The sequence below is a fragment of the Acinonyx jubatus genome, chromosome C2 (genome assembly GCF_027475565.1).
Source record: "Acinonyx jubatus isolate Ajub_Pintada_27869175 chromosome C2, VMU_Ajub_asm_v1.0, whole genome shotgun sequence".
Lineage (NCBI taxonomy): Eukaryota > Metazoa > Chordata > Mammalia > Carnivora > Felidae > Acinonyx > Acinonyx jubatus.
The window spans coordinates 124576356-124598085 of NC_069384.1; the positions used below are offsets into that span (position 1 = coordinate 124576356).

A 21730-nucleotide genomic window follows, 5' to 3' on the forward strand; every position below is an offset into this window, starting at 1 on the left:
ATTACTGGATCATACAGTAGTTCTATTTTTAACATTTTGAAGAACCTCCATACTGTTTTCCAGAGTAGCTGCACCAGTTTGTATTCCCATCAGCAGTGCAAGAGTGTTCTTTCTCCACATCCTCACCAACACCTATTGTTTCTTGTGTTGTTGATTTTAACCATTCTGATGGTGTGAAGTGATAATCTCATTGTAGTTTTGATGTGTATTTCTCTGATTTTGAGTGATGTTGAGCATATTTTTATGTGTCTCTTGGCCATCTGTATGTCTTACTTGGGAAAATGTCTATTCATGTGTTCTGCCCATTTTTAATTGGATTATTTGTTTGGGGGGGTGTTGAGTTTTATATGTTCTAGATAGATTTTGGATACTAACCCTTTATCAGATGTGTCATTGGCAAATATTTTCTCCCATTCTGTAGGTTGCCAGATTAGCTTTATTAATTGTTCCCTTCACTGTGCACCTTGTTATTTTGATGAAGGTTATTTTTGCTTTTGTTTTCTTAACCTCAGGAAACAATCTAGAAAGAAGTTGCTCTAGCAGATGTCAAAGAAGTTATTGCCTGTGTTCTCCCCTAGGATTTGATGGTTTCCTGTCTCACATTTAGATCTTTCATCATTTTGAATTTGTTTTTATGCATGTTGTAAGAAAATGGTCAGTCTCATTCTTTTGCATGTGGCTGTCTGGTTTCCCCAACAGCATTTTTTTTAAGAGACTTTTTTTTTTCCATTGCATATTCTTTCCTGCTTTGTTGAAGATTAATTGACTGTACATTTGTGGGCTCATTTCTGGGTTTTCTCTTCTTTTGATCTGTGCGTCTGTTTTAGTGCCAGCACTCTACTGTCTTGATAACTCCAGGTTTGTGATATAGGTTAAAGTCTGGAATTGTGATGCCTCCAGCTTTGTTTTTCTGTTTCAAGATTGCTTTGGCTGGGGATGCCTGGGTGGCTCAGTCTGTTGAGCGTCCAACTTTTGATTTTGGCTCAGGTTATGAACTCTGGTTCATGAGTTGGAGCCCCACATTTGGCTTTGTGCTGATAGCATGGAGCCTCCTTGGGATTCTCTCTCCCTCCCCCATCGCTCTCTCTCTTTCTCTCAAGGTAAATAAAAATAAACTTAAAAAAAAAATAGGTTCCTTTGGATATTTGTGGTCTTTTGTGGCTCCATACAGATTGTAGGTTTGTCTGTTTTAGTTCTGTGAAAAATGCTGATGATATTTTGATAGAGATTGCATTAAATGTGTAGATTGCTTTGGGTTGTATAGACATTTTTAAACATACTTTTTTAAATGTTTATTTATTTTTGAGAGAGACAGAATGCCAGCGGGGGCAGGGCAGAGAGGCAGGGAGACACAGAATCTGAAGCAGGTTTCAGGCTCTGAGCTGTCAGCACAGAGCCAGATGCGGGGCTTGAACTCATGAACCGTGAGATCATGACCTGAGCCGAAGTCAGACGCTTAACCAACTGAGCCACCCAGGCACCCCTGGTAGTATAGACATTTTAAATAATATTTTTACTTTTATTCCATGAGCTTGGAATGTCTTTACATTTGTTTATGTCATCTTGAGTTTTGTTTCATCAGTGTTTAATTTTTTCAGCGTATAGGTAAAAGACTCCCTTTTTAAGATAAAAATAAGCAAGGGGCACCTGAGTGGCTCAGTTAGTTAAACATCTGACTCTTGATTTTTGGCTCAGGTCATGATCTCATAGTTTGTGAGATGGAGCCCTATGCCTGGCTCCATGGCGACAGCGCAGAGCCTGCATGGGATTCTCTCTCTCCATTTCTCTCCACTCTGGGCAGCCCTTCTTCTTTGTGGCTCTAGTTTCACCACTTTCTCATCTTTACCCTGGAGTCTAGTGGATATTATTCGTTTCCTACTTTAGCTATCTTAAGTTGCATCATCACCCCTGTTTGTTTCCTTAAGTCTGCCCACACATCTGTAGTGTCCTCATTAAAACCTCTTCATTTGAATCATTTGGAGTGAATTGCCTTTATTGCTAGGAATTCTTAGAGTATAGTGACTGATTAAGTGTGTAATAATAGAATGTATCTAATATCAGTGGAGTAGGAAGGATGGGAAAGGAAATGTTGATTTGACTTATAATTGCACTTTAAAGCTATAGAACTTTATAGAAGTTCATAGGAACAAATTTTTAGGAAGCAACGAAGACAACATAGATTGATGGGATATATTTATGATACTATGCATACCAAAATAAAGATAGGTTTTACCTGTATTTAAATATTATTATTGCTTAATACACCCATGATATAGGCATATGTATTTGGGTATATGCTAATACCAGTATATAATACATTTCAGAAATATATATTAGGAGTATTGATAAAGAGTTTTCATTGACAAATGTGCTGGTTTTTACTTAATAAAGGGTGTGTTTATGAAACTTGTGATTTGTAGGTTATAAGTAACTTGTTTCTTAATTGGTTATAACAAGTAATGGCTCCGTTATGCAGTGTTTGTGCCTAACATTGGACTTCTAGATTCATGAGGGTCTTCTAGAAGTGCAGGTTTGCTAGAGAATTATTAGGGATCTCCTTCTAAGGAACACTTACTTAACTCCTAACGTGTCCTGAACTTTCCCATTTTGTAGGCCCGTTAGTGTTTCAGTAATATTTTCATGGTGTTTGTAGCCACTTCCTTTTTGAGGTAGTTAGTTCCAGTGTATTTATTTGTGTCCTAACAACTTAGGAGTTTTTTAGGAAAATAAACACAATTGAAATGAAAATAAAAATTGTATGCTATTCTTAAATAACCATAATTAGTTACTAATGGATATATGTATCCATTGGGTACTGTACAACTTATTAAACTTTAGAAACACTCTCCTTTCCTGTTCTGTATTGGTTTTCCAGCAGTATTTATGAGAACTCAATGATAGAATATAATCAAAACGAATAAAGTATGATCTGATTTTGAAGCTGGAAATTACCTCATGCTAATAGCTCCTGTTGTGCTTGACAAATGTTTGATTTTCCTGTGTTTCTCTTTGAAAATTTAAAATACCTCACAATTGCCGTATGAGTTTGCTCTGGTAGCCAAGGGCATCGCAGTTCTCAGTTTAACCAGTGATTGACAATACCCCAATTCCTCTGCCCTTCAGGTGAGATAACTGTGAAGTCCATGACCTACTCAGATTTTCAGTTTCCCAAGGAGTTTAATTAGGCTCCAGTTATCCATGGCAGTGATTGGCTAGATAATGCACTTGTTATTGTCTGCCTTTCTCAACTTGTTTCATTTCCCGAATCCATTACCAGTACTATATGGGATCTTCCCCCAAATAAATTACTTTTACTGGTATCTTAATAGTCTCAGTCTCTTTGGGAGATAGAAGCAGGTGTTTGTTATGGTTTATTACATATCAATCCATATGCTGTTTCAAAGTCTACTTTAATGAATTCTTTGCATGCACAGTATATATAGATCAATATTATTTTTCTTAAATCCTTTTTAATTGTGTCATCTTATTTACACAGAAGACTAAATAAACTATAGATATACTTCTTACAGAGTATTTATTTTCTGAATCCCAGTGTAATCAGTACTCCGCTCAAGGAAAATAACATTGTCAGGACTTCAGAAGACTCCTTCTCTTATGTCTTGTGTGCTCCTCCTCTATCAAACCACCTCCATTTTCCGCAGAGATAAATACTACTTTTATTTTGTGATAATTATTTCCTTGCTTTTCTTTATAGTTTTACCATGAGTGGATTTATCCTTAAAACAGTTTAGTTTTGCCTTTCTTTCTTCTTTAGATAATTAACTGTATGTTCTCTTTTGTACATAATTAACTGTACCTGCTCTTTGTCTTTTCCCACTCATATATTTGTTCTATTTATGAGATTCATTTATATTTCACTTATTTTCATTGATATAAAGCAAACAATTCTTTGGTCTGGTGGGCTTTTCTCTGTATTGTAGAATGTTTAGGAGCATCTCTGGCCTCTACCCATTAGATGCCAGTTACACATTCCTGTCTCTCCTTCCACAGCCCTTTCTCCTCTTGACAATCAAAAATGTCTGCAGACAATGTTAAAAGTCCCCTGAGGGCCAAAATTGCCATAATGTGAGAAGTGCCCTAAAGTATTTAGTATATGAATATACTACTTTATTTAAATTTCCCATGCTTGAAGGTAATTGGGTTGTTCCCAGCTTTTGGATAGGATCTACAGTGCTACTATAAGCTAGCTGTCTTTGGTACATATTAATGCAGTGTCCATATATATAAGATGCTATAGTTTGTATACTGAGAAGTGAAATTACTGGGATATAAGAGATGTGGCTTTTCCAGGTAATGCCAGACTGTTCTCTGAAGTGATTGTAGAAATACCTTGTCTTTTTGTATTTTCACATGTATTAATTTTAGAATTAGATTGTCAAATTCCATAAAAAAACTGTTGAGTTTTGAATAAAATTATATTTAATTTGTACAGTATAACAAACTTCTCAATCTCCATAATTGTTGACATTTGGGGCTGCCTAATTATTTGTTATGGGGAGCTTTCCTGCATTGTAGAATATTGAGCAGCATCTCTGACCTCTACTTCTAAATGTCAGTAGCACCCTACCCCAACCTTCAGTTGTTCCTGTATGTGGGGAGTGAGAAGCAAAGGTTGAGAACTACTGCTGTATAAATAAGGAGGGGTGAATTTACACCTTTATAAAATGAAGTTTTCAAATTCATGATCTTTGCGTATATTTCTCCATTTACATCTTTATGTTTTCAGTCTTTTAGAGGGTATTTTTGCGTATGAGTGAAAAGGTTTCATACATGTTACTAAAATCTGTATTTTTGGATTTAAACATTTAAAAAATTATTATAAATAGTGTCTTTTTTTAAAGTAGACTTTATTTTTTAGATGAGTTTTAGATTTACAAAAAAAATAACCCCAAATTATGGAAAATTCCCACTTCCTCTCCTTTCCTCTCTAACCTTCAAGTTTCTCCTATTATTAGCATGTTTGCATTAGTTTGGTACATTTGTTACAATTGATAAACCAGTGGTACATTATTAACTACAGTTCATAGTTTACATTAGGGTTCTCTGTGCTTCAAAGTTCTGTGGATTTGTACAAATGTATAATGTTATATATCCATTATTCTAGTATCAAAGTCAATAGTTTCAATTGCTCTAAAAAGCTCCACTGTTTTCTTCTGGATATCTCTTTCCACTCACAGTTCCCCGCCCCTCATTCCTGAGTACCACCCCCCTTTTTTTTCTTAATGTTTAGTGATTTTTGAAAGTGCAAGTGAGGGAGGGCAGAGAGAGGTAGACAGAGGATCCAAAGCAGGCTCTGCATCAAGAGCACAGAGCCCGACACAGGGCTTGAACTCACAAACAGGGAGATCATGACCTGAGCTGAAACCAAGAGATGCTTAACTGACTGAGCGATGAGTACCACATTATTTCATAATGCTAAGTCTAACTGCCTTTCTAAAATGAATTCACCTTAATCATGATGTGTTATATCTTTTAAATTATTGCTTGGTTTGGTTTGCTAATGTCTTGTTTAGGGATTTTTATATTTGTATTCATTGATGAGATTGGCCTGCAGTTTTCCTTTTTCATTCTTTCCATCTCAGATTTTATTATCAAGGCTTTGCTAACTTTATGAAGTGAGTTGTGGAGAATATCATCTTTTTTTTGTTTGTTTTCTGCAAGAGTATTTGAGATTGGAATTGTTTCCAGAACATTTGGTAGAATTTGCTATTGAAACCATATGGGTCTGAAATTTTTGTTTTTGTTGGAAGATTTTAAATTACTGATTCAGTTTTTTAAACTGATTTAGCAATATTCAGATTTGTTTGTTTTTGACAAGCTATATTTTCTAGGAAATTATCCATTCTTTTTGAATTTGCAGACTTATTTAATATTGTTATTTGTAATAGGTGTAATAGCCCCTTCTCTTTTTATAGTGTGTATAACTTCTTGTGATATTCCTTTTCATTAGTTCAATGCAAAATGTTTTCTAATTGTTTTTTTCTTTGATTCATGGATTATTTTAAAAGCATATTCCTTAACTTCCAAACATGGAATTTTCTAGTTAACTTTTGTTACTGATTTCTTCCTAGCTTAATTGAATTTGAGGCCAGAGAAAATGATCTGTGTGGTTTTCATCCTTTTTAGTTTGTGTAGACTTGTTTTAAGGTCCTATGGTCAGTTTTTGCAAATGTTTCACATGTGTTTGAAATCTGTCTGTATTATGCATTAAAAAAATTTTTTTTTTTTAACTTTTATTTACTTTTGAGAGACAGTGCACACAAACGGGGGAGGGACTGAGAGAGAAGGAGACACAGAATCCGAAGCAGGCTCCAGGCTCTGAGCTGTCAGCACAGAGCCCTATGTGGGGCTCGAACCCACGAACCTTGAAATCACGACCTGAGCTGAAGTTGATGCTCAACTGACTGAGCCATCCAGGCATCCCTTATGCATATTTTAAGTGCAGTTGTGTCCATTAGGTTAAGATTGTTCAATAATTGTGTTGACATATTTCATATCCTTTTAACCTATTATTTACTTTTCTAGCAGTTACTCAGGGACGTATTTTAGAATCATGATTGTAGGTTTATATATTTCTTCTTGATTTCTCCTTGAAGGCCTTCCCCTTCCATCATTCTCTTTTTCATGTCCTCTCCCATCACCTGCTTTGTTATTAGGTGCCTAGAAATACTCTAATATTTTCTATAACTCAAATGTTTTACATTTATTTAATGATCCTCTTTATCTCTGGTAGTGCTTTTTTCTCGTATTTCATTTATTTGAATATTAATAAAGCATACCTCCTTTTATGGCTTTTTTCTGGCCCAACTTTTTCTGTTTTTTTTCCTTTCATTGTTCTTCTATCCTTACTATTTAGATGCATTTTGTAAACAGCAAATAGACGGATGGTATTTTTTTATTCAGTCAGAAAACTATTTTTCTTTTAACTGTATCACTTAATCCTTTTTACATTTAATGTAAACAGTGGATGTTTGGATTTATATCAGACCAGTGTTGTTCTCTGTCCTGACTGTTATATCAGACCAGTTTGTTCTCTGTCCTGACTGCTCTATGTATTTTTTTATTTTGCTTTTTCTTTCTTGCCTTTAGATTCTTTGAATTCAAAAGAATTCATTCCCCCCCCCTCTACTTTTTTGGACACTTTGTACTCTTTGCATGCATTTAATGGTTACCCTAGAGATTATAAAAATCATAATTAATGTAACAAAATCTAAAATGTAATTACCACTTTTACCCTTTTCCTAGAAAGTACAAGGACCTAAAGCAATAATTCTATTTACTTCCTTCCTTGTGTTGTAATTTAAATCTATTTAGTTTTCCCTTTAGTCATTATTATTTAAAGAAATAAGGTAGTTAATTTTTTTTTTTAGTTTTACTGTTATACGTACCATTGTATTTGTTCTTTTTTTAATGTCATATATATCTGAGATCACTTCTGCCTAAAATGCATCGTTTAGAACTTCCATTGATCTTCTATCAGGGATTGTATAGGCTCTGTTGGACTTTTTTTAAAGATTTATTTAACTTGTCTTTATTTATGAAAGTATATTTTGATAGATAGATCATATAACATTGGCCGTCTTCATATTGAAGACATTTTACTGTTTTCTGGCTTAGATTGTTGTTGAGAGCTAGGAATAATAATTTTCCTTTCTTTCAATACTTGTTTTTCCCAAAGCTTAACGTTTCTCTTTGTATTCTGGTATTCTGCAGTCTGACTGTTATGTTCTAGGTATAGAACATATTTCTTTAGATTGGTGTCTTTCCTCAGTTATCTTTTAAAATATTGCTGCTTCTCATTTTATTTCTCTTCTCCCTCAGTAACTTTGTTTAAACTTTGCCTATTGTTTTCTTTGTACCTTTTTGCATTTTTGAATTCCTATATTCCTTTCTGTGTAATATTTCCCCTGTCTTCCAGTTCACTTACTTTTTTTTCATCCATGCCAGTCTGTTTCAGTTACTGTATTGGTCATTTCTAGAAGTTAGAGTTATGTGACTCTCTTTTATAGGAAAAGAAGTCCATGGAATTGTTCCCTGTGACTATTCATTTGGTTTTGTATTTTCCTTTTTTAATATGGTGAGTTTTTTACAGTCTATATCTGATAATTCTAATACTTGAAGTCTTTGTGAGTCTGTTTATACAGTCATTTTTGGTTATTCCTTTGCATATCCTTTGCATTCCTTTCTTCTTGGAGTGTTTAGTTACTTTTTATTCCAAGCTCCACATTTTCTCTCCAAATTATTAGAAACCTAAGTAAGGTACATTCCTCTAGAGAATATTTAGCATTTGCTTGACAGGTATCCAAGGGTACTACAAATCGACGACTATTTACACCTAAATCAAGTTTGCAGTTTTCTGGATCAGATTAAGTGAATTTAGGATATTTGTGAGAGCACCAGTGTTTGACTTCTATCTCCCAGGTATCTGTATTATAAAAAGGTTTCTTGGGGCACCTGGGTGGGTCATTTGGGTAAGTGTGTTAATTTCAGGGCAGGTCATGATCTCATGGTTTGTGGGATTGAGCCATGTGTCAGGTTTGTACTGACAATGCAGAGCCTGCTTGGAATTCTCTCTCCTTTCTCCCTCTCTCTCTGCCCCTCTTCTGCTCTTGTGTGCTCTTTCTCTCTCTCTCTCTCTCAAAATAAATACATAAACTTTTTTTTTTAAAGCTTTCTTTATGGATCCCAAAGTATGAGGTATTAGATTTACTGCTGGTTTAACTTTATCTTACAAATGAAATCCTTTGAGCCCCACTTCATAAAAAAGTTGTTTCTTTTAGACCCTTCACCTGAGAAGTCCCAGCTTGTGCATTATAGGCTCAATAAATATTATCAGAGAAAAAGTGATTTTAGCGCTCTTTATGTATCTTGCTTTCTGCTTTTAGTTTGTCTTTATCCTCAAGGTTTTAGATGTTTTTCAAAATGTTTTTCATGTTTTTATTAGCATTTCAGGAAAACTGTTTATATAAATAATATTGTGTATAGTACTACCATAATCAAAACTTTTATATACCAACTTAACATATTTGTTCCCTTGGATAATTGTGTATGTGTAAATGTAGGCCATAATTTTGAACTTTCCAAGCTTTGGACATATTTCATATATTTATCTTTTATATTGTTGCAATTTCTACTTTCATGGACTCTAGTCTCTTGGCACTATTTAAAGTCTTAATTTCTTATTCTTATGTTTTTGGAAGAACTTTCAAATGTAGACATATTCAGATATTGTTTTAGGAATTGTGCAATGAAAACCACAGATAATCCTGATGAGTTTATTATTTAGGAAAAGCTGTTGGTTATACAGAGTACAGAATAAGAATTATTAAAATAGGAGAATGGAACGAGAAATATTTTGGTATATTTTAGCCTCATTTTTCTAGGCCCCATGGGTTTCTAAAGGGTTGTATATATATCAAATTTTTGTGCCCTAAATTATTCTTTAAAAATATTATAAGAATCACACAAATATAGTCAACTCATTTTTTTATTTGAAGATATAAAGGCAATTAAAATGGAGCAATAATCATCTTTTCAACAAATGGTACATGAACTATTGGATATCCATGGGGAGAAAATGAACTTAAAGATCTTACCCCTTTCTTAAGTGAAATGTAAAACTCAAAATTTCTAAAGTAAAACGTAAGAGAAAGACTACATGACCTTAGGTTTAGTGATGAGGTTTTGAGGTTTTTAGCTGTAACAACCAAGAGTACATGGAAGCCCATGGAAGAAACAATTGACAAGTTGGACCTTATTAAAATTTTTCTGCTCTGCAAAAGACATTATTGAGAAAATTAAATCACAGACTGAGAGAACATATTTGCAAGACACATATATGGTAAAGGACTTGTAATTAAAATATACAAGGAGCTCTAAAAATTCAGTGATAAGAAAATAAACAGCCCAATAAAAAGTGGGCAAACACCTGAATAGACATTTCACTGAATAAGACATTTCACAGATGGCAATTAAACATGTGAAAAGATGCTCAACATCATTTGTCATAAGGGCAATGTGAATTGAAACAACAAAAAGATATCACTACACAGCTATTGGAATGGCTAAAGTCCAAAAAACTGGCAGTATTGATCACTGTCAAGATGTGAAGGCACAGGAAATCATTGTTGATGGGAATGCAAAATGGTGTAGCCATATTGGAAGACAGTGTAACAGTTTCTTACAAAACTAAACATAACCTTACTGTAAAATCTAGTAATTGTGCTCTTAGGTGTTTACCCAACTCATCTGAAACATGCCCACACAAAAACCTGCATATGTTTAATGTAATTATATTCATTAACTACCAAAAATCGGAAGCAATCAAGGTGTCCTTTAGTCGATGAAAGGGATAAACAGTGGTACATCCATGAAATGGAATATTATTCGGTTATAGGAAGGAATTAGTTCTCAAACCATGCAAAAAGCATAGATGAGTCTTCAGTAGGTATTGTGGAGTGAAAGAAGCCAGTCTAAAAAGGCTACATACTATGATTCCAGTTTCTGTTACATTCTGGAAAAGGGAAAACTATAGAGATGGTAAATAGATCCATGTTTGCCAGCGCTTTGGGGAGGAAGAAGGGTTCAATAGGTGAATCATAAGGGGTTAGGCTGGTGAAACTATTCTGTATCATGCTGTAACGGTAGATACATGATCAGTGCATTTCTCAAAACCCATAGAACTGCTAGAACAAAAAGTAAACATTGATGTATGCAAATTAAAAAAAAAAAACACTTAACGAGGTCATCCCAGTTGAAGTCAGACTAACAAAAGAATCAAACTGTATTACAAACACATGAAATAACCTCACTGCAGGGGTTTGGGATAAAAGTACTGTCCTAAATACTTAAGAGTAGAGATTATAAGACTAAAGGCAAAAGGAACTGTATGTAAGGATGGTACTCTGGTTGGCAGTTATTTTCCATTGTGGTACGGAAGTCACTATACATGTGTATACAATTTTGAAATCACTATACATATGTATAACTGGAATTAAAAAATTAAGTAAGTAGATAGTTGATGGTGGGAACCAGAGTTTTCACTGTTTGAGATTTCACTGTAGGAAATCATAGATAAAAGCAAGGGGAGAACTCTGGAATATTCCGTGTGGTGTGTGTGGTCATGGAGTTGAAGATATTAGTATAACTCATATATAGCTTAATATAGATACATATGGCTACATACAGAAGTAGTTACATACATATATATTTCCTTGCTCTTTAAGCCGAGAGGGCCTAAAAGAAATGACATTACACTAACAATGAGCCGGTAGCAAGGAACACACTTAGCATATAAATCTTGGCTTCTTATTCCATTCTCCAGTTGAGGAAGTCAGGGATCCTTACAGCAATATTAGATTCTAAGACTGGGACAGGGAATATACAAGGTGAACCTGAAGCATTTCATAGTTTCTGGAAGTAAATAAGTGCTCAGTGAAAACAAAACGACAGTGAGGGTTTGTCAAAAGGACATACGAACCAACTGAAAAGAACCCTACTCAGTAGCCAAAAGTGGAACAATTTGAGCAACAAAATACTGTAGAATTGGCTTATAATGTAAACTATAAAATATTCATGAGTCCATGTTATAAATGATTGAAAATGGAACAAATGGGTAATAGACAAATCTTTCATGTAGAAGAATTCAATGTAATTTATATAGATACATATATAAACTTAAAGAAGCATAATTTCTTACACGTTTAGGTGTGGGCTGTACATAGTGACTTCTTTCCAAAGAATATAGTATGGAAAAAGGGGAAAAATATAACGTACCTTGGAGAAACTTGACAAATTCTACCTCAGTTAGATGATCATGATTAATTAGCATATGATTAAAAAATACTTTTGTTTTGATACAATTACAATGGCACTTTTTCTTTGATCTTTCTCTCAAAAACCAAAAACCATATTTAACCATAAGAAAACCATCATACAAACCCAAATTGACAGACATTCTGTAAACTGCCTGACTGCTCTGTAACACCATTATGATGATCAAAAATAAGTTAGAAACTGTCACAGTGTAGAGTACCCTAAGGAGACACGACAACTACCACCTTTTGTGGTATTCTGGATGAGATCCTGGAACAGAAAAAGTATATTAGGTTAAAAGTAAGAACATCTGAATATGACTTTTAGTTAATATTATCAGGTTGAGGGGAGAAAGAATTTGAGAAAGACGATCAAAAGGTACAAACTTCCTAGTTACTAGATAAATAAATACTAGGGATGTAGTGTAAGTGAATGACTACTGTTAATACTGCTGTATGATACATAGGAAAGTTGTTAAGAGAATCGATCCTCAGAATTCTCTACACAAGGAAAAATTACTTTTCTAATTATATCTATAAGAAATGATGGATATTAACTAAACCTGTTGTGATAATCATTTCCAATATATGTAAATCAAACCATGATGCGGTGCACCTTAAACTTGTAGTGATGTATGTCAATTATTTCTCAGTGAAGCTAGGGGAAGAACAAAAATGTTATTAATATCTGCTCATTAGCTGTGACAAATATACAATATTAATATGAGGTACTAACAATAAGAGAAACTGGTTTTGGTGTTTATGGAAACATTTTGCACTGTGTAATTTTTATTAGTCTAAAACTATTCTAAAATAAAAAGTATGTATTTTTTAAAACATTGTGGAATTCAGTTTAAGGAAAATTCTTTGAGACTCTTATTAAGCCCAACCACCTAGTTTTTTTTTTCCCCTTTTTAATCATATACATAGAAGTTCAATGAAATAGAAAAGAGTGGTGCTCTAGAGAAAGATGAGAAAGTCTTAGTGGCAAATAAATTGTGAGAGAGTCTTTGCAAAAGTATACTTGAGATTATTTGGGACCTTGTAGTGACACACCTTTGAAGTACAGCTTAAAGAGTATGACTTGATCATTTATATGCACTTTGATAGGAAAATACAAAGTAATCCTAAATTATCTCACACATTTAAATCCTAAATTATCTTATATATATTATGTAACTGAAGTCAGATATGTAGTGTTGGCTCTAAACAAGGTACTTATAAATAAAAATGTTCACTCTTTAATTTATGGATTCTTACAACGTTATGGGGAAGTTCTCTTGTGCTCTTTTTCCTTTGCTACTTGGAGATGAAACCTGGTTCTACTTAGATGATAACCATTGCACTCATGGTCTAATTTATGAGAAAGAAACATAATTCAGCATTTTTTTCCCCTGCATCTCTCAGTCCCTAGTTTTTGCTTTTCCATACCATGCTATGAAGAGTAATTCTTCTTTAGAGCTATTCTTTACTGCCACAATTTAATTTTTGTCTTCAGTTCCCTAAGACTAAAAATCTTTGGCTGATATTTTTCTTCTAATGTGCTATTGTTACCTTTTTGAGTTCTCCAATTCCTTTAATAATAACCTGAAAATTTGGGTCTTTCTCCACAAAAGTTGCATAGACCTAAATTTTCATACAAAAGGTCCATAGATATTTAGGAATCCATGTGCCATAGATTAAGAAGTCCTGCTTCTCTTGAATCATGTTAATATTAGTAGTAATGCCTGAGGTAGCAGATGGACATTTTAAAAAGTATGTTTATTTTTTTCATTGCCATTTCCTTTAATTCTTTTTTTTTTTATTTAATTTTTTTTTCAATGTTTATTTATTTTTGGGACAGAGAGAGACAGAGCATGAACGGGGGAGGGGCAGAGAGAGAGGGAGACACAGAATCGGAAACAGGCTCCAGGCTCCGAGCCATCAGTCCAGAGCCTGACGCGGGGCTCAAACTCACGGACCGCGAGATCATGACCTGGGCCGAAGTCGGCCACCTAACCGATGCGCCACCCAGGCGCCCTGTCCTTTAATTCTTATGTGGACTGAAGATGAAGATATTAAAAAAAAAATTCTCTTTAATGTTTATTTATTTTATTTTTGAGAGAGAGAGAGAGACAGAACACAAGCAGGGAAGGGGTAAAGAGAGAAAGGAGGCAGAGAATCTGAAGCAGGCTCCAGGCTCTGAGCCGTCAGCACAGAGCCCGACGTGGGCACAGACCATGAGGTCATGACCCAAGCCGAAGTCAGGCGCTTAACCATCCAGGCGTCCCTTGAGGATATTTTAATAGTTGTTGGAAGATTTGGTGAAAGTAGTTTGAAACATCACTGTTATAAGACAATGCTTGCTTTTGTTCCTGGGCTATACTAACATGGCTAAACCAAGCTCCAGTATTAAGCTTGAAGTGATCATTAAAAAGCAACCAAAGTATTTGTCTCTTTATCTTTCCCCATTCCCTTTCCTCAACAGTCACTGCAATCTTAGGTAACTGTTAAATTCTATATTCTGGTATGCAGTGTTTCTTTAGTAAATACTTCTCAGTTTTAGTAGCCTCAGCATTTCTTCTCCTTTTTGACTTAGATTTTGTCTTGTAATTTATCCATACTTTTTTCAGTCTTTCTCCACTTTATTTTGATGTATAATGTACTGTTACTTACAGTAAAAATGAAGCAGAAGATGAGACTACCAGAAATTTTCCTGTTATATGTATGAATTATCTCTGGTCCATCACCAGATTAGGTTTTTAAATTAATACTTTATAATCCAGTCTTTACAATAAAAGCTTTAAAATAGAAACCTGTTTCATACATGGTACAATTAGTAAGAAAGCTCTTAGGAAGGCTCTCTGTTAAACACTCTTAGGCAGTGTTAGTATATAACACCAGTAATTGGTTTGGTTTAGTAATTTAAGGGAGCCAGGTTCAGTAATTTGAGGGAACCAGAATGTTAGTGTCATAAAAGGTATAAACCCAGAAGGGCCTTTTGTTGTATTTGGGTAAGTTGATTTGCTGCTCAAAAAGTTCTGTATGTGGGGTGCATGGGTGGCTCGGTCGGTTGAGCGTCCAACTTTGGCTCAGGTCACGATCTCGCAGTCTGCGAGTTTGAGCCCGGTATCAGTCTCTGTGCTGACAGCTCAGAGCCTGGAGCTGCTTCAGATTCTGTGTCTCCCTCTCTCTCTGCCCCTCCCCTGCTCATACTCTGTCTCTCTGTCTCTCTCTCTCTCTCTGTCAAAAATAAATAAACATTAAAAAATATTTTTAAAGAAAGTTCTCTCTGCTTTCAGTCTTCTCTTCTGTCTGCTTCTGTACCTAGTTGGAAGGATACAAACAAGGCTAGAGTTCTGGCTTTGGATCTCATCATAGAATAGAGTAAGGGTAAAATTCAAAATGAAGAGGATGAGATGAGACCGTGTTCTAAACCATGGGGTTCGTGTAAATGGGGATAAGAATTTGTGGGTTCCTGCTTCTTCGGCATTGACTTCTTTATCACCTTAACTCATCGTTATGGTGGATTCTAGACATTTTGGAAAGAGACGGTTAGTGTCTGGAAGTAAAAGCTTTGGTCTGGGTGCTTAGAAAACTGCTGACTTTGCTTAGTTCTGGAATAAAAGAGATGACTGGTCTCATTCTTCAAGTGGCAATAATCTGACAACATGCACAATTAGGGATCTGGCTTTCAGTAGAGCCCAAAAACTCGAGCTTTTAGCTTTCCTCTAAATGGGCAGGATAATCTTTCAAAAAAGGAATGCTCAAAGTAGGTGAGCATCTTACATGCATCTTGCATCTTACGTGCTATAAGCACAATACTAAATTCTTTATACTTGTTTTCTTATTTTGTTCTCATATCATCCTTAGTCATTTGTTCCACATTTTTTTTCAGTGCTGCTTATGTACTAGGAATTACAGCATTGAACAAAAAAAAATCCCTGCATTGGTATTCTCACCACTTTAAAGATTAGAAATCTGAGTTTTATAGAAAACAATTGATTTTTTCAGTCTCCTATAGCTTAGTAACTGGGGGAGCTGAGACTTAAACCCTACTGTGTCTAATGCCAAAGATTTTAAATGACCCTACGATGACTTCTTGAGGGTTCTGCTAAATGTTGTGGTTGCTATAACCACAGTTAAAGTTTCTTTTCATTGTTGTCCATGTCACTAATTTTGCCAAGGATATGTTCTCCAGCCTCATTTTCATATTGCTTTTCAATTTCATTTTTTGTGTTCTATAATAGCCTGGTAAGTAAAACATAAAATTTCACATTTCTGGCAAACTTAAATGGAGCATTCTTAGCCTACCCTCTAATGAGTGCATATTGGTAGTGACTACACAAATGCTTGACAGGAAAAGATTAATAGCAGTCTGTTCTTCAGTTTCGTTTTTTAACATTTTATTTTTTATTTGAAATGTATTCATTCCTTATTTTGAGTAATACATTTATATAGTTCAAATTTCAGGAAATGCAAAGGGTATGCAATATAATACCTCCATATATCCCTAAACCTCAACCACATATTTCTCTTTCCCTGAGGCAACCACTTGTGCCAGATATTTGTGTATCTTTATAGAAATATTTTAAATCATATATTATCAAATGCATAAATATTCCTTTTTCATTTATGAATATATCCTACAGAGCTTTCCATATCAAGCATAGACCACTTTATTGTTTTTGAGAGCTGCATGGATTCCATTGATTTTAGTCAGTTAAAAGTAGTGGTTAGTCATGGACCCTGTAGCCAGACTGTCTGCGTATAGACCACGAATCTGCTACTGGGAAACCCTGTTTGCAAGTTGCTAAATCTCTAGGTGCCTCAATTTTCTCTTTTATAAAATGAGAGAAAAGTAGTACATTCTTCTATTGTTGTGAAAAGTAAATGTTTTAACTTATTTAATAGGGCATATTTATTAGAACAACGCCTGGCAGATAGTGAGCACCCAAGTGTTAGCTGCCACCACCATCGTCATTATCATCAACACTTGCAGTTATTAATCAGAATCTTATTTATGGGTATATGCATTTTTCCTTTTGCTATCACAGTGTTTCAGGGAATAACCTTGTACCTTCGTTATTTCATATGTGTGTGAGTTTATGGATTTTTCGCAACAAGTACAATATCCAGGCCAAGGAGTATGTAAATTTGTAATTTCGGTAATATTTGCCAAATTGCATACCATAGGGATTGTATCAAGTTATGTTCTCTCCAGCAGTTTGATAAAAGTTAAGTGATCAGTAACTTGATGGTAGTTTTTTGATGTTATTCTATTTCTGGAATTATTGATAGTTAAAAATGACACCTTTGGGGCGCCTGGGTGGCGCAGTCGGTTAAGCGTCGGACTTCAGCCAGGTCACGATCTCGCGGTCCGGGAGTTCGAGCCTCGCGTCAGGCTCTGGGCTGATGGCTCAGAGCCTAGAGCCTGTTTCCGATTCTGTGTCTCCCTCTCTCTCTGCCCCTCCCCCGTTCATGCTCTGTCTCTCTCTGTCCCAAAAATAAATAAACGTTGAAAAAAAAAATTAAAAAAAAAACGACACTTTTGAAAGTTCTTCCTTTATCTTCATTAGAGGTATAATCCTGTCAGTAGGGCTTGATCAAACAATCTTTTATTTTTTAATGTAAGATACGTATGTTGGTAGATTATTTGAAGATTCTCGCAGATAGTGTTTTAGGGAGTGGAAGATAATCTATTTTTTTTTCATTCCTTATTTTCAAATATTTCTGTTTCTCTGAATCTGAATTATTTCAGATCTTTAATTTACTTTTTTTTTTAAATTTTTTTTTAATGTTTATTTATTTTTGAGACACAGAGAGACAGAGCATGAACGGGGGAGGGTCAGAGAGAGCGAGACACAGAATCTGAAACAGGCTCCAGGCTCTGAGCTGTCAGCACAGAGCCCGACGCGGGGCTCAAACTCACGGACCGTGAGATCATGACCTGAGCCGAAGTCGGCTGCTTAACTGACTGAGCCACCCAGGCGCCCCTTTAATTTACTTTTAATAGCTATCCATTGTCAAAGCTTAAAATAGTAGAGAGAAGACTTAAGATGTTAGGCATATTTCAAGGAACTATAGAGAATACAAAGATTAATAAGTAGTATTCTGCCATACTTTTCTCTGGTGGGTAAGCTAGATGTGAACCATTTCCAGGTTAGAAAATGTAGAAAAGGACAAAAAAAATGTGTAGGACAGAACTTTGGAAATAACCTGTATTCAGGTAAGTAGAAGTGAAAGAAATGAAAGTAAGCCATTAGAGAATACAGTACAAGGATATAGTGTTAATAGAAACCAATATAATGGGCAAATGTTTTCAATAGAATATGTAGGGTATTACTAAAGAAAGACTGCTTGATGTAACAATTAGCAGATAATAGGTGTGAGGAAGCAGTTTCAGTAGAGTTGTTGGACCTAATGGAAGGAGAATGAACAGGTAGAACGTAGTAAGTAAATAGGCCTATGTATCAAAAGTCATTGTGACAGCAGCAGGATTTTCTTCTTTAAAAAATTTTCAGTGACAGGCTCTGTTCATTTTCAAAATTACAGCTTTAAACATCTGATTTTACTTTATTAGTCATTGTTACTTATATATGGTAGTCAATTTTTTTAGAAGTTTATTTATTTATTTTGAGAGAGAGAGAGTGAGTAGAGAAGGGGCAGAGGGAGAAAGAAAGAGAAAATCCCAAGCAGGGCTTGAGCCCATGACCCATGAGATCATGACCTGAGTTGAAATCAAGAGTTACATGCTTAACTGGCAGAGCCACCAGATGCCCCTAAATATGGTAGTCATTTTTAAAGATGCTAAGCATGAGACTGGTTTTTATGTTGTTTCTAATGCTAGTTGTTGTTTTGTTGCCTTTCACTTTACAATTTTAATTAATGCAGCAAAATATTCCTCCCTTTATGAACTAACTTGGTAGTCCATTGTAATTATAGTTAAGACTCCACTGTATATGAAAATTGCCATATCAGTCATGGAAATAAAATAGAACATTGTTTAATAATTAACAATAACGTGTCACTTTTTAGTGAACTGGTATGATTAGTGTTGTCCTTTTTCTTGAGTTCTTTAAAAAATCAGTATTACCTGGGAATGCAAACTGGTACAGCCACTCTGAAAAACAGTATGGAGGTTCCTGAAAAAATTAAAAATAGAGCTACCCTACAACCCAGCAATTGCACTACTAGGTATTTATCCAAGGGATACAGGTATGCTGTTGCGAACAGACACATGCACCCCAATGTTAAATAGCAGCACTATCAACAATAGCCAAAGTATGGAAAGAACCCAAATGTCCATCAACGGATGAATGGATAAAGAAGATGTGGTGTATATATATAGTGGAGTATTACTTGGCAATCAAAAAGAATGAAATCTTGCCATTTGCAACTATGTGGATGGAACTAGAGGGTATTATGCTAAGCGAAAATAGTCGGAGAAAGATAAGTATCATATGACTTCACTCATATGAGGACTTTAAGACACAGAACAGATGAACATAAGGGAAGCAAAAATAATATAAAAACAAGGAGGGGGACAAAACATAAGAGACTCAAATATGGAGAACGAATGGAGGGTTACTGGAGGGGTTGTGGGAGGGGGGATGGGCTAAATGGGTAAGGGGCATTAAGGAATCTACTCCTGAAATCATTGTTGCACTATATGCTAACTAACTTGGATGTAAATCTAAAAAAATTAAAAAATTAAAAAAAATCAGTGTTACCAAGTTATAATTTCCATACATTAAAAGTTGCACATTTTAAGTGTACAGATAGATGACTTTGAGAAATGCATATAGCTATTTAATGACACTCCAAAACATAAAATATTTCCATCTCTCCAAGAACAACTAATTCTTCTCATGTTTAATAACTTAAAAATCTCATTTTATTTCTTTTGCTTGCTTAGTACTTTTTGAGAGTAGATTTACTTGTCATCTCTACAGCTTGGTGTAGGGATACCTGTTGGTAGTACTTAATTCATTATACTGAAAATGAACAAAAGAGCTATATATCAAGTAACTAAAACATGGTTAGAAATGGTTGTAATTAAAATGATGAGAAAGATCTCATTTTTTTCATGTTACAGATTAATAAAAAGTCAAATTAAGTTTGATATGCGAAATGTGCCACTGTAGTCTTTTATTGGGACTCTAAATGAAGAGCACACTTTGATGACTTTTAGTGGCTGTCAGTTGTTCCATGCTCTTTCTTGTAAAAGTACAGTACACTTTAGAGACTTTTCCTTCTTACATTCTTAAATGTGATTTGAATTGGAGCTGCTAATCATTGGCAAGGAATCTGTCAGAGGGTATAAAGTATTTTCTTATTGATTCATTGAGTCTTATTCCTGTGATTTTTATCTTGAATATTGACATGTATAGAGTTGAAACTGAACCTTATGTAATTATTAGTTCAATATTCTCTGTGCTCAAGGTAGATTTTGAACCTTATTTTATTTAAATTATGTTAATTTTTAACACAAGTCTTAAACCACTCTTACTATTTTAAGAGTGGTAATATTTATATAGCCATACTTGAGATAAAAATTATATAGCTAACGCAAAAGTAATACTAAAGAATGAGAGAGAAAGGGGTTAACTTTGTTTTTTGTTGGTTCGATACTTAGGTTGAAGTTACTGAGCTATTTTTCATGTTAACAGAAAACAGATTTAGCTGACGTATTAATTAGATTAAGGAACGCTTAGTTTTAATTTATAGAAGAATATTCTGATGATAAAGAATATCAGCTATATGTCTGGATAGCACCAGTCAATCCTTATATAAATATATTGTTTTTTTGTCTTTTCCTGCCCCAACACTCCTCTCAGTTTTTCCCCCCTCATACTTATTCGCAGAATATTCAGGGATTTTTAAAAATGTCTAAAGAACTTTGAAGCTCTTAAGGGATTCCTTTAGGTAGGAGTTTGGGGGAGGAGAAAACCCCAAAAACTTTCAAATAAAATTTTTCAAACATTGGTCAGATCAAATTTAATGTTTAGCATGGGATAGAAAAGGATTAACTGTAAAATCTGTTGTTCCACAGGTACTGTGAGAATAGAGATGTTTCGAAATATGCAGAATGCAGAAATCATCAGAAAAATGACTGAAGAATTTGATGAGGTATAGCATTTCAATATTTATACAAATTGCCAACTTACACTTTTAAAATGGTGAATATATTTTAAGTTTTATTTTGATTCGGTGTTTAAGAGAAGATACTCTGTTCTCATTTATGTAATAATCCGTGCTACTAATTCCATAGTTAACGATCTTTGGGGATTTCATTGCATTGTATGGAGGTATCACTTAATGACTGGTAACTGATAAGGATAATAAAATTAGTGGTGTGAAGTAGAAGTTGGTTCTGGACATTCATTCTTGAAGACCATCTAAAATTCCTAAATTTATAAATACATCTCCAATAGTTTTATGTTCTGTGGAATTTGTCATATTAAATGCTTTAAAGAAAAAAGGATTTAGAGGTCAAATAAGTGTTAATAGCCTGCATGTTATACCTGTTTAGAGATTGTCAAAGCACATTATTTAAGGTTCTTAGAAATCCTGATGGAAAAATAGCCTGCTTAACTTCATGCAATCCAGAATTCCTAAAATGATGTGCATCTCTCCTTACTTCCCCACCCCTCACTCCCTTTTTCTGTGTTCCTGTAAAACTTAAGTTTCTGTTTGGGGCAGTCTACTTTAAAATATTCTGATTTCCACTTAGAATACGTATTTTCTTAAAAGAAAAAAATGTATGTGTTTTCTTTGCTAGTCTTCACAGATTAATCAACTTTACATTAATGAAATGTGTAAACACTTTCACAATTTTGTTTGTTTATGGTGAACTCATTTCATGTCATGCTCTATGCCACCATTAATTCTAGTTTTAACATTCTGCCTTTTGA

General features: G+C 34.5%; 1 protein-coding gene across 3 annotated transcripts in view; it reads left to right on the forward strand.

Moving 5' to 3' along the window:
• STAG1 (stromal antigen 1) overlaps positions 1-21730 on the forward strand; it is a 394549-nt gene that overhangs the window by 194409 nt on the left and 178410 nt on the right. For all 3 annotated transcript variants that reach the window (XM_027061785.2, XM_053221416.1, XM_027061786.2), the window contains one exon: positions 20869-20945. In XM_027061785.2, the coding sequence (XP_026917586.1) occupies positions 20869-20945 (77 nt within the window). The remainder of the gene's footprint in view (positions 1-20868; positions 20946-21730) is intronic.